At 38.8% G+C, this 13,963-nt stretch overlaps 1 protein-coding gene across 11 annotated transcripts in view; it reads right to left on the bottom strand.

Moving 5' to 3' along the window:
- Positions 1–13,963, bottom strand: part of ARID1B (AT-rich interaction domain 1B) — a 413,974-nt gene that overhangs the window by 187,789 nt on the left and 212,222 nt on the right. For 8 of the 11 annotated variants that reach the window (XM_045009633.1, XM_045009635.1, XM_045009637.1 and 5 more), the window contains one exon: positions 7,596–7,637. The exons of the other annotated variants lie outside the window; for them this stretch is intronic. In XM_045009633.1, coding sequence (XP_044865568.1) covers positions 7,596–7,637 — 42 coding nt within the window. The remainder of the gene's footprint in view (positions 1–7,595; positions 7,638–13,963) is intronic. 11 annotated transcript variants of the gene reach the window in all.

Below are 13,963 nucleotides of genomic sequence, written 5' to 3'. Positions count from 1 at the left end.
AAACAGGGTGTTGAAAATGCTGTAAATGATCAGGGGGCAAAAAAAAAAATCCACAACCGTCATTTTCAGTCATGCACACTTTTGAACATTTTGGCCTTAATCTGTCTCAGTTTCCCCATCTGTAAAATTAGGATGATAGTACTCACTTACCTAACGCACAAGAAAATTGTGAGGATTATTTGGGCAGTGTTTTGAAAATATAAAGCGATAAGTACTATTATTATTGGAGATTTTTTTCAACTACAGTTTAGAAAACGAACGAAAACATATATTTATGTCCACTAGTTCAAGGCAGGCAATTTACCTGGGCATGAAAGTCTTAGTGATGTATTTATTGCAACTATATAGAAAATGTATGTATCTATAAAACTTCATATTTGTTACATCTCAAGGATTCAGATAAAATTACTAATTTAGATTAAGTATAATCCAAATTCAATCCTCAGTAAGACCTGTGTAACTCGGCTGAAGTCAGTGGAGGGTAATGTGAGCATCTATCAATTCTAAATTAGACTGAGCCCACCAGTCCTTTTCACAACCCCCAGATTCCTAAAAAAAAATCACGAATTACAAAGATGTAACTAGGAGCACATTTCCCCATATTTTTCTACATATAAACACACACACATCAAGTGTCAACATATCAAGACAGAGTTAATTCAGATACTGAACAAAATCCTCTTCTAACAAGGATTAATTGGCTTTAAATTTTACTGTGTTTTGAAAATGCAAGAGTTACTAGTAGCCAGCAGATGGCAGAAGCAGAGGCTGCTTAGAGGCCTAAACAAAAGCAAGCTATCTTAAGCAAGACAGAATTATTAACAGCTACTTTTCCTTCTTCTTACATTGCTCTTTTCTGCCTTCTTTCCAAGAAATATTTACTTTTTTTGCCCATCAACTTACTACACTTTTTTAAATCTTGATGATACACTTATAATATTTTCAAATGTCATTCCTGCTCTGTCTCATATCTCTGGACTTCTCTACTATGAATGTTGCTACAACAACACATATCTTTCTGGATCCTCCACTCATGATAGGAATAATTCATAGCTGGCCGCTGAGAATACTCTCCTCGGTATCCCATACATCAGATCAGGTAGCTGCAGTCTAAGATTCACTGTCCATCTAAATCCCCCCCCGGGAGTTGAACTCATGGTATCTGAGACTACAAGAGGGAATGTGCTATAGAAGATGCATTGTGGTATGCTGTGCTATTGCAGTAACACAGCATTTGCAGGGTGGAGGAGGAAGAAGGAAGCTACGTAAACTGGAGTAAAAATAGCATATTGGGGTGAAAAAGTTATGGTCCCCCCTTAGTGCAATGGTCGAAAAGATTAGCTTATATACTTCACTTGGTTCTTGCAAAACTGGATATCTTATGTCAAAAAATGTGAGCATTAAAAAAATCTGCATGTTAGCAGCATATTTAAAAAGAGTTACATATAGTATCTCTTAATCCTTGCAGTTACTAAATTATGAAGATGAGGTCATCCATTTATGCTATGTCACTAAACCATAAGATTGGCTGGTTCCATCACCAATGCCAAAAGCGCCACTGCACTGACACAACCCCATCAGAAATGTCAGCCGTATTACATTTCTTTAACAGAACCATCTCTCTATTCTGCTGAACTCTAGATCAAAGGCAAACATCTTCTCCTATGTTTTTCTTCTAATGGAGAAAATGTAAAATCAGTTCCATGATGAATGTGTTCATTGGAAATAAAACAGCTCTGTCTCCCCAAAGGCAACAATACATTCCCGCCCAGAGATGAACAGGTGGAGCTACCTCCTACTTCATAGCTGCTTGGGAGGCAGTGGCATAACTCTACCTCTAAACATTAGGAAACATTCCACTTACAGAGTGTGACAGGCTTTCTTTTCTGCCCTTGTTGTTGTTGTTTTTAAATGACATCTGCAAATCACTAATCCAGTTACCATTTATTTCATATGTCAAATTATAATCCTAACTTAATGTCATACAAAGCAACATAATAGGAATGATTAAGCCAATTACATCACAACACATCTTAAAACTACTCACAATGGCAGGATTAGAGCTCAAAACCAAAGCAGAGAGCCCCAGTTCTTGATGGAGCTCCCTCACTGTACAAGTCTAAGTGTCTCTTTTCCTGTTGCACAAAGTTGTGTGCTGCCTGACATGTAGCTGCTGGACTGTCATTAACAAACTTATTTAAATTAATGCTGCATTAAACTAGAATCACTGCATCTCAGCATTAGCTAGAGTAGGCAGGCTGTGTGGCTGCCTCTACAAATAGTACTAATGGCACTTCACAAGCTGAGATGTGAAAGAGGTGATCTCACTCTTCTCCTCTAAGACACTGAGTACATAGTCTTTTACTCTATATTATTTGGGTCAGTTTACTGTTGATACTGAAGGCTCCAGCGAGAGAGAAGGAAAGAAGAGAGCAGGAACTGAGCGAAGATAGGGTCTTCTAAAGCAGGAGTATCAAATTCATTTTAGGGAGCGGGCTGAATTCCATTTGTAACTATGGTCAGTGAGCCACGTTAGAAATTACCCACAATCCACAGCGGAACTCTCACTGATGTCAATTGGAGGTTTGTACAAAGATCAAAGGTAGGATAGGGCCCTTATGTAGTAAGTAACTAACCTTTTAAGCTAAGATTTTTGGCTGTCCTATTGAAAATTGGGTATCTAAATCCCTTAGGAGGCTTTGAAAATCTCAGCCTTAGTTGTTACTATTTGGTCACTGTTTTACTGTCAAATTTAGCATCATTCAATATGGCTATCTTTCAGGACTACCACTATTTCTGCCCTCTATTTCTATTCCTTCCCTTCCCTCCTCTGTCTGTGCTCCCCCTTTCCTGTCTTTTTATCTCTCTGACTTTTTTCCCTTTGCTATTCCTTTCCTGCAGCAACTTCCAATTTCATTCCCGGTGGTCCTTATTTCCACCTGCTGAAATGCATTTCCCCAACGTATCTACTAAAATCCTGAGAAATGCAATAGTTACTGCTGGTATTTAAAGTGCTGTCATTAGGGTACAACAAGATTAATGGAAGGGAGGAGCATACACCTCTTAGAACTGTTGTTTTGAGTTGTCTGTAGACTCAGGCAGCTATCACTGTATCAGTTTACCCTCACTCCACATTTGAAAGCTTTTCTTGGCAACTATGAAAAACGTAGGGGGTCTGTTTGTTTGTTTAATAAATGAAAGTTTAGATTCTACCGAATCTGAATGTACTATACAGAACACAGCATGCACAGTATATGGCATGTAGACTGGGTGTGTGACACCATTATTCTAAAACCCTGAAGCCATTCTCACAAAGGCCTCTCTCTTGACAATAAAAACTTTCTGACTCATGCACCCTGAAGGGGCCAGGGCATCTGTGGACACATTGACTGGGCACATCCTCTCAGCAGGCTCCTTTATTGGGGCTCCTAAGCCCTAGTTGCAACCTAATGCTATTGCCCTGAGAGAAAAGTGAAGAAGATAATGACTGCCCTCCTTTGGGAATAGTTTAATTAGCACCCTAACCCCTCCCCTCCACACATACACACAGACACACGTGATTAGGAAGCCAGGATGGTGGAGGGAAGACTAATACCTTTTTAATAGGCAGCAGGTTTAAAAGAAACAAAAGGAAGTATTTCTTCACACAACACACAGTCAACCTGTGGAACTCGTTGCCAGGGGATGTTGTGAATGCCAGGACTATAACAGGGTTCAAAAAAGAGCTAGATAAGTTCATGGAGGATCGGTCCATCAATGGCTATTAGCCAGGATGGGCAGGGATGCAGCCCCTTGCTCTGAGTGTCCCTAACCTCTGTTTGCCAAAAGCTGGGAGTGGACGACAGAGGTTGGATCACTCGATTGCCTGTTCTGTTCATTCCCCCTGAAGCACCTGGCATTGGCCACTGTTGGAAGACTGATCCTGGGCTTGATGGACCATTGGTCTGACCCTGTAAGGCTGTTCTTATATGCCAGCTATGGTCAAACTGTCCCAGAGCACCTACATGTTGATCCATTGTTTTCCCACTCCCTCCTAGTACATGAACATGCACACACACAAATGCCATGCTAAATCCTAAAATATTAAAGTTAATCAAAAGCTATCCCAATTTGTTGTAAAGAAGAAACCAAACTAAACCACATACCACTCCCACAAGTTCAGAAGCTGCAGTTGCATCACATTGAGTTGTTTCCTCCATTCTACAAGACTGCTGGCACATACAGCTGATCATTTTTGTTTTCTACCAGCCACTCAGAGGAGAGGTTTAAAGAGCATGTTATAAAGCTTGGGGTCTCTTTCCATCTAACCAGCAAACCACAACTACTTTTTAAAAGCCCCCAAGGGGGTTCTCCCATTGGCATAGCTAATTCACCTCCTTGAGAGGCAGGAACTAGGTTCTAGTGTCGACCTACCGCAGTCTACACAGGGGGCTAGGTCAGCTTAACTATGTTGCTCAGGAGTGTGGATTTTTCACACCCCCAAGTGATGTAGCTGAGTCAACCCAACTTTTTAGTGTAGACCAGGCCTCAGAACCAAAAAAAAGAAAACATTTTCTTGGACCCTTCCATTAAAATTAACCCCAGTGAAAAAACTTTTGATCCTAAAAGGGAAGAGTTCACAGAACTAGAGCAGAGCGGGGAGGGGGAAAAAAAAAGTATACTAAAGGCAAAGTGATATTAAAGGCCTCAATCTAACAGTACTTTCAATGTGCAAATCTCCCATTAACTTTAATGGCACTTAACACACATCCAATCACATCTATATGGGAAAAAATGCTCTCTGTCCACCAAAAAAGGCTCTTTTAAAAAATGGAATTTGTTGATACTGTGGACCAATAGCTATGTTTTAATCTTTTTTTTTAATTTAAATTTAAAGACATCAACTATTTTTTCCAAAACCATGTGCAGATTTTACACCAAAAATATCCTGAAGATTTCTAAAATGTACCTAGCATCATCAAGGACCCAAATGTTTTATGGTTTACTGGGGAAGGGAGAGGGGAGAAATCCACCAACTAACAATGGTCTCACTAGACCTTCACCTGACGGAGCACAAATGTTGTAAAGAAATAGTGTTTTTCTAATTCCCCTAGTATGTGTTTTCTTGGGAAAGTTACACATTCCTAAACATTGCCAGATTATGTGTTTACTAAATGAAATAATTAGGCAGAATTAAAAACAAAAGCATATATTACTATGAACTCTTTCTTTTAGTAATTTAGTTTTCTCCTTTTTATTCCACCAAATCTAAAGGAAATACAACTATAAAGGCCTTTCAATAACAGTAAGACAAGCAGACAAACGTTCAGCAACAGGTGCAATGGATGAACCCCCACAAAAATACACCAGCACCCATTGCATCCGCATACACTTATACATCCAAAAGCCTGTTGGTGCCCCCAAATGTGAAGCACTTATTGTATCTGCAGCTGAAAATCCAGCTCCTAGAAAGCCCAATTTAAACCTATAAAGAAATGCGGCCTAAAAACTGGTAATCCAGGCTCATACCATCATGCAAGCTCTGATTTTAAGCCTTTTCATCTAAGTCATCCTCTATTTGCGAGTTAGTCAAATCCACACAAACTGTTTTTTCATAACTTAAGAATTACTTTTATTCGCTATTCAGAATCATTGTTGGGAATCTTGAATCTAAAATTGTTTCTCCTCACAAACAGTGCTTATTTTCATTGACCATGGGCACACATACAAGTTTGTTAGCATAGTGTTGCTCATTAGTACTGTTCTGGGGGACATTTATTTTGCATTCAGAAAAAGGAAGGGGAAGCACTTAGTTCTAAGGGGAAAGAAAACAGTTATTTAGACTTTGGAAACAGGTGTAAGAAAAAATGTTAAGCCAATTAACTGAACGTTGGATTCACTAAACTTGAGTGTATCTTTTTTCTCTCTGTGTCCTTGTGTGTATGTGTGTGTATATATATACACACACACACATAGAGAGAGAGAATACATTCATATAAATAAATAGCCTTTGGTATTTTATATAGATATAGATATAAATATAGATACCAAGATACCAAGGGCTATTAATCTCCCAAATACACACACACATATCCCTTGGTATTCCTTCTCTAGATACGGACATTCTATTAGTAAAGCTACTTTCTGAGGGAAGAAAAAAAAACCTCTTGGGCTTACAAAATCTCATAGAAAGACCCCACTCATGTCTCTAGTAGGTGATACTAGAAGTGTCACTTGTACGGATTCAGATTTATAAAATCCAAAAGATTATGAGAAATTATTAAAATTACTGATGTAAAAAGGAGCTTCAAACTGTGATCTCTATGAAGTTGATTTTAAGAACGAAACCAACCTGCAAGTTAGGCCATAAAACAATAGCATAGCCTTTTCCACAGTGAGTTAGGCTGAGAGAGCTATTGCTACAATAATCTTCAGTAATACTTCTGTTTACTCAGCTAGTATGAAGGATTATGGAGATGAGTTCACAAGAGTTGACCCTCCAGGTTTATTAAATATTCAACGAATAGTCTGTATGCATGCTGGGTATTAAATAAAAAATGGAAAATGCTGCTGACTACCATATGTTAAATACTTCAAATAATACTGGAGTAGCACTATTTATTTTTTAATAATTTTATCAGCTATCACAACACAAAATCATGCAACAAGGACATTACCATAAGTCTTATTATCATAAATGTGTAGATGCTTTTTAAGAGTTAAAATTTAGGATTTTTTTTTTTGGTTGGGCTAATTTTGTTTATGGTATTCCTTATAAACTTGTAGAAGTTATTTCATCTTCTCTTGATTGTTTCACTTTGGTAGTAATATCACTGCTATTTTCTCACCTGCAGTGGTATCACAGCATGTGGGGTTTCAGCAGCAGGGGACTCTTCATTGTCATGATTTACCCCTAATGTTCCTACAATCTCTTCCCCCTCCCTTATCTATTCTCTCTTCTCAGCTAGCTTGCTATAGCCTACACACAATCTGCCTTGCCTAAAATCATCTGCTACTAGCATTCAATTAAGAACTGTGATCAACACCATAAGGTACATCGACCAATAAGCGCTAGGATGCACCCCAACCAGTTTGCAGAATAGCTCTGGAGTGTTCTCTGGAACACGTATCCAGTATGCCATGGATACACTTACAATTGAACACAGGGTGAAACAGCTGTTGAATAAACTGCTTTCTGCTTGGGGTGCATTGTGAATAAGGGCCATGAACAAATGAGTTAACCAACAGATTGCAAATCAGATAATGGCTACCAGTATTTAATTGTTAAGACCTGTGAATTTCAAATTTATGGAACATGATCATGAACAAACATTCAGTCAACTGCAATTTTAAAAGTCACTAGAACACTACCTTCTGCTTTTCCTCCTTGGCTCCCCTAAATCAAATTTCCCTGAGTAAACGAAAGGAAGTAACATTATCAAACAGCCCCACATTCCATCCTCAGAGTTTCAGGAATATGGGATAGCTGTTGAACTGGTGGATCTGAATCACAGAACTCCCAAATCTCATGCAGGAAATTAGCCTCTTCTGTGACACTGGATCCACCAGTCTAAATTGATGTGACCTATATAACAAAACTGCATCAAACTACACACCTTCAGTCCAAATGCAGCATCCTCCGAGGCCAAGACTTCAACCTGAAATTATAAGGAGAAAAATCATTTCAAATTTAGCCACTATCAGAAACCTTCCCTGAGCACAGCACCAGAATCCAGGCCAAACGAATATCCAGAAAGTGGGGGCCCTTGTGTAGTCTACCACATGGAAACCTAAATAGGGAATTGGCCATGCCAAACTATCAACCAACCACAAAAATCCTCAGAGGAGAAAGAGGGAGCTCCACAATCATTCTTTAAGACCTACACACAAAGTAGGTTACCTGCCTAAGCCATGCCAAGAGGGCAGACCGCAATTTTCCAGTGCCACACACTTTACTGTAATACAGCTGGAACCATGTTTTCCAATGGAGGTTGAGTCACAGGAAGAAGTTTCCTGTGAACATTTAGAATCACCCGGCAGTGTAATTATCTGACACAGCAGATCAGAATGATCTAAACTCCTACCCCATTTCACTCCTCCCCACTAGGACTAATACTCTTGCATCATCGCAAAGTGGGAAAACTACAACTGGAAAGTAGGCAGCATAAAGTCTCACTTACAGACCCCTGTACTGTCTTGGGCAGAGCAGATTCTTCTGAAACTCTGGAATTGAGAGAATAAGATCTCTCCTGGCAAAGACTGTTTTCTGCCTGACTGCAAGGTTTGGGAGCTCAAGGGACATAGGCTTGTTAAGTGCCAAAAGTAAAATTACTTATTGGTTGCCTTGCAGTTTACAGGTCTAGGAGTTGGTAACCTATTAATCTGGACTGAGAGAGCTGAGAGAATGGAAAAACAAGCACAGTACCTGATTTTCCATTGAAAATGTCAGCTTCTTGTCAATATTTCACATTTCAGCACTTTTACACTGAGAATCTCAAAGTGCTCTTATAAATTCTAATTGATTAAGCCCACAATACCCTTCTGAGGTTGGGAAGTGTCCTCATCCCATTTTACATATACGAAAAAGAGGCACAGAAAGCTTAAGTGATTTGCCCATGTTCAGGCACCAAGTCAGTAGCAGAGCCAGGAACAGAATTTACGATTCCTACCCTTAGTCCCTGCCTCCTTTAAACACTAGAAAACACCTCCTTCCTTTGATTTACATTTTATTTTAAAATGCTAATACTGCATTATAATTTATACAACTAGTATAACTAGAACTAATGTATCTAATCTACAGTTTAACGTGAAAAAACGAAAGAAGGATTTCAAGCAAATCAAGAAAAGAAATGAATGGCAAGTTTCAGCCTGGAGCAAATTTGAATGCCTGAGTTATAAACCTCTGAAAAAGACATTTTATAATGGAAAGGCTGACAAACTAACAACAATGGCAGCACTTTAACATATTTGTGTCATGATCTAACAACATAGAACCTCTATTCATTCTGTACATAAAAAGGGGAAGGGGCGCTCTAATGGACCCTAGGATGGAGAAGAGAGCACGTGCCACATGCTCCTCAATTGTAACCTGTCCAGCTGATTAAGGAATGGCCCTGACAGGCTCCCAAGTGGGATCCTGAGAGGGATGTGAAGCAGGCAGGGAACAGAGTAAGAAAAATTCGCATAAATAAAATCAATCTAATAATGATAATTATGAGCTCTTAATACTCAAAGGGCTTTATAAATACTAAATAATCAATTCTGGTGAGGTTGCTAAATATCCATAGTACAGTTTGCAGAAACTGAAACACAGGGTTAACTGACTTGCCCACGGCTACATAAGGACTAAGTATTAGATGCAGGATTAGAACTAAGCATCACGCTCAGACCCCTACAATTCATATGGCTCAACACTAAAGTGATATTTAAAGTATAACCTCTCTCTCTCTCCCTCTCCCCTTCCCCTTTAAGGGAAAAAGAGAATGTTCTTGATGTCACAGTTTCAAAATATGCATTTACAAAACATCAGTTCCAGTTTCACTTTCCCCTACGAATCATGGAATCAAAGATGGCAACAAATTGTGACACCCCAAACAATAAAAGCAAGTTTAAGACATTATACTGTACTTTCTCTTTAAAAATGGAAATATTTCCTATATAAAAGTCTTACAAACACAATCCAAAACCCCAGAATATAGCTATCACATTGGTTGGAGGTTCTAATTACAAACGTTACCGGAATAGCCCTGATAATGTCACTTCTATTTTTCCAGCAAGGATCAAAGAGGCACTGTCAAGCTCTTAGATCCTGGACTTTTAAACCAATTCTGTGATATAATATTTTATTTCATCTTGAAGACAGTCCAATAAAATATCAATCTGAATTCTTTGTTAGTATGGCATTTTAAAAATGCACGCTGTACTCTATTTGGTTTATTTTTCACCACTTTGTACAAAGATTTATTTAGGATGTATCAGGGATGAGGGACTGCAGACACTGTAGGATATATTCTGTACAATATTCAAGCAAGATACAGAGTCATGTGAAATTTCCCCATACTTCTTTTCTGAAAAAGCACTACAGCCCGGCATGGAAGGAACCCCCCTCTAGTGGGGATGAGAGGGTACTTCAATCACCACACACATTGTTCAGGTAAAAAATTAGTGAATTTCTCTCTCTAAGAATCAAGCAAAGGGCATCTCTGTTTGTAACCTTCTAAGAATACATCACCTGGTTTTCACTGAACAAAAAGTGGATAACTGGGTTCATTATTACCTCTAGGCAACTAGGCATTAATTAATAGTTATTTGTGAGAGTTAATCATTTTTAATTCTAGTTGATTGTTCTGGTTATTTACAGATTTTAACATATTACTTTTCTAGTTTTAAAGAAAGAGAAAAGCTCGCTGTGAATAATTCAGTACCTTATTGAAGAAAAGCAGACTTGGTTCTCAAATGCACCACTGTTGGTTTCATGTGTCCTTAATAGTATCTCCCCTGCAGGCGCTCCACTGAATCCTTGCTGAATACCCCTCCACCTCATTTTGCCTGTGTTTTTTCACTCCTCACAGTGCAAAATAGTCAAAGGTAACTATATCACCCATATTATAAATAAATTACAAATGAAAACACATATATACACACACAAACTCCATCCATTGTTCAACAGTGACTCCTCCAAATGATCTGAAGAATTTCTAAGGCCTTGTCTACACTATGGTGGGGGGGGAGGTGAATAGATCGATCTAAGTTACCTAACTTCAGCTACGTGAATAATGTAGCTGAAATTGACGTACTTAGATCTACTTACTGCAGGGTCCACACTATGCTATGTCAATGGGAGACGCCCTCCCATCGACTCCCCTTGCGCTTCTCATTCAGGTGGAGTACAGGAGTCAACAGGAGAGCGATCTGCGGTCGATTTAGCGGGTCTTCACTAGACCTGCTAAATCAACTGCTGATGCATTGATCCCCCTGCATTGATCCTCCAGTGAGTGCAGACAAACCCTAAGTCTTTCCTTATTTGATAGTGTGTGTGTGTGCATATGAATAAACTATATTCTATAGCCAGATCAGATTAGATTAGCACTATTGCTTACATGGTGTTCTAAGTCATAACTGAAGAATACTGTAGTATTGCTTGTTTTTTGTTTGTTTGTTTTTTTAATTAAAGAAAGACTATTCAGAAACTCCTGAGGCCAGCCAGAGAAGTCCCTGTTGAACAATATGTGGCACTCCAACAAGTGGATGATGGAGTAGCCCAGCAGACCCTTCTACCTCAGGGAGTGAGACTTAAATATTTTTGTTTTGCTTCTAAATAAGAGATTCATACAGTACATTCCAAACTCCAGAAACAATATCGCATCACAAACAACAAAAGACTTACTGTAAAGTATGCAGAAAGAGTATATAATTTTCAGCTCCTGCTCAAAGAGCCAAGAGTTGTAACATACACCAAAATCATCAGGAGTAATGCTGAATAATACCTTTCCCAAGCAGACAGGGAAACATTTAGATGATATAAGGAAATTATTACAATTTGGCCAAATCCTTGTCCTTGCTCGGAGTTTACTCAACTCCTCTTGGGTTCAGCGGGAGTATGTATGAGTAAATATTGGATGAAACTTAAGGGAGACCAAAGAATGTGGTAAGAAAAACCAACAACAACCAGCACCACTTTACATCTGGAGTGTTATCCAGACAAAGCAGAATGAAGATTCTGTAGCAAAATATTTAAGATGTAAAGACAAAATAACCTAGTCATACAAAAGGGATGGATTGTTGCTCTTCTCTTCCTCTCATGGAGGCCCAATATGAGCAACAATAGTCCCTTCCTGGTTCATTAAGATTCCAAAATAATATTCTGTTATTGCTAATGCTTAGCAAGATTATTTTATCTACAATTAACTACTCAGGTGAAAACTCCTAATATATATAAACTGAACCTCATTCTCAGACCAAGGGGTCTCCAAACTTTATCTGCTGGAACTCCACAAGCAGGAGGCGGAAGGCTATGTCTATTTGCATAAAATGGAGTAGACTGCTGCCACTCTGATTAAGGTGAAGCACTCCATGCTGGCTCCTACAGTTTTTATGGGCCACACAATAGAATTCTGTGGGTTAAATTTGCCCGGCAGGCGGCACATTCTTTCTTTCTATTATCATCTGTTGGACAACTGTGCTAGGGAACTTAGAAGGTATTAATTTTTACCACTTGCCTACTTATTAAAAAGGCTGGCTTCTGGGACTTTTAAACTATGTTAGAAACAAAATAAAAACAAAAATTAAAGAAACATTTTAAGAATAATTTATTATGATGCTTTTGTCTTCAGTCTTCGTTGAGAAGTTCAATCAGATTAGAAGGGGGCTGCTTTCTCCTCTGGTTCCCCTCCATGATAACGATAACAGAACAGAATGGGAAATATGCATAGTCTGTCCTGCATTACTGTCAGACTGTCTTCCCCTTTTTGAGGTCCATCTCATGTTTGGTGAGACCAAGCAAACTAAATGAGGCTGAGTAGTATAATTTTGTGCAATTCTGGCCAATTAGAAGATGCTGGGTTTGCTGCTGATGGAGGGGATATACTCTGGATTGATTATTTAGCATGGAAGGCCATGTTAAAGCAGGTACTCCAAAGTAGCTATTACCATGTCTGGCTTCTCTAGAAAGTCTCCCCTTCTCTGTTAAACATGAATGTTGCTATGGTCATTCATACCTTTCAAAAGTACAGGCTAGTTATTTGTAATTCCCTCTTACTTGAGCTTCCCTTGAAATTGACCCAGAAACTTCAACAGTTGTAGGATATGACTGCCTATTTGCTTCTTGGTACAGGGACAGTGGATTAGTGAGTACCCTCTGTGATCTGCACTACCTTTTGGTGAACCTTCAAGGACTTACTGATGGTATATAAAGCTCTTAATAATCTACGACTGAGATACCGGAGTGACCCTCAATTACCATATACCCCACAAAGGCAGCTGAGATCACCTGGGATTTCCCTGCTCTCCATCCCAGGGTTTTACTCGGATTGCGTTGGTCAAGGTCTTCCATCTGTGGAACTCCCATACCCCCTTAATTATGATGTCTCTTTGTAGCTGGATAGAAAGCTTGTTGTAAGGGCTTTCCATTCAGATCAGTACAGCCTTGATTTTGTCCTCCACTTTTTCTCAGACCTTACTTTTGCCTATTTCTTTGTTATGTCGGAGCCATTTCCCCACGCCCCAGGTCACAGGGTTCAACAATAATTAAAATTAGTGTTCTAATTTGTGCAGCATGACAGATGTTTAACAATAGATGCCCCCAAAATACTAAGCTAAATAATAAAATTAACTTATTTTAAAATAATACAGTAGCTTTGTGTTCTTTTTGTGTTAAAAGGGATTGGAAATATTTTCAAAAAACCATGTCTGCATCTCATACTTGCTTATTAATTCTACTCATTCTCCTTATTAGCATGTACAGACAACACAGCAGCTCAAGGACGCAGCTTGCTGAAATAGCTCTGTACTTGGTTAGCCAGAATTACAGAAAAAACATGATGATGCCTCATATTGTTAAATGCTATTTAGTAGAATAGACCTGCCCAGTTCATATTTAAAAACAACTTTAAAAATATCACAACAACTTTGGGAATCTAATTTACAGGAAAAAAATGCACTCAGAGCTTTAATGATGTTCATAATACATGCTCTTGGACATGATTTTGACTAACCCACTGTTTTAGTCTCCCACTGCAATCATTTTGAAAATGCTAGGAACAAGGCCAATCCCTAAGAAGCAAAAAGAGATTAGACTCTGGATATTGACTAAGTAAAAGTGGTAACCATCAACCTGGTGGGATACCATAGCTATTGCAGAATAGCATATAGTGGGAACGACTCAAGGAAAGGATAGAGAGTTTTAGGTTACGAAGCAATGTGAGAGTTCCCCCACCCCAGAAGGACAAAGACAGACAGATCTATTTAGACCAGTTATCAAGGTATA

Source organism: Mauremys mutica, chromosome 3 (assembly GCF_020497125.1).
Source record: "Mauremys mutica isolate MM-2020 ecotype Southern chromosome 3, ASM2049712v1, whole genome shotgun sequence".
Lineage (NCBI taxonomy): Eukaryota > Metazoa > Chordata > Testudines > Geoemydidae > Mauremys > Mauremys mutica.
Note: the sequence above shows the minus strand (reverse complement) of the source record. Positions and strands in the feature narration are given on the sequence as shown.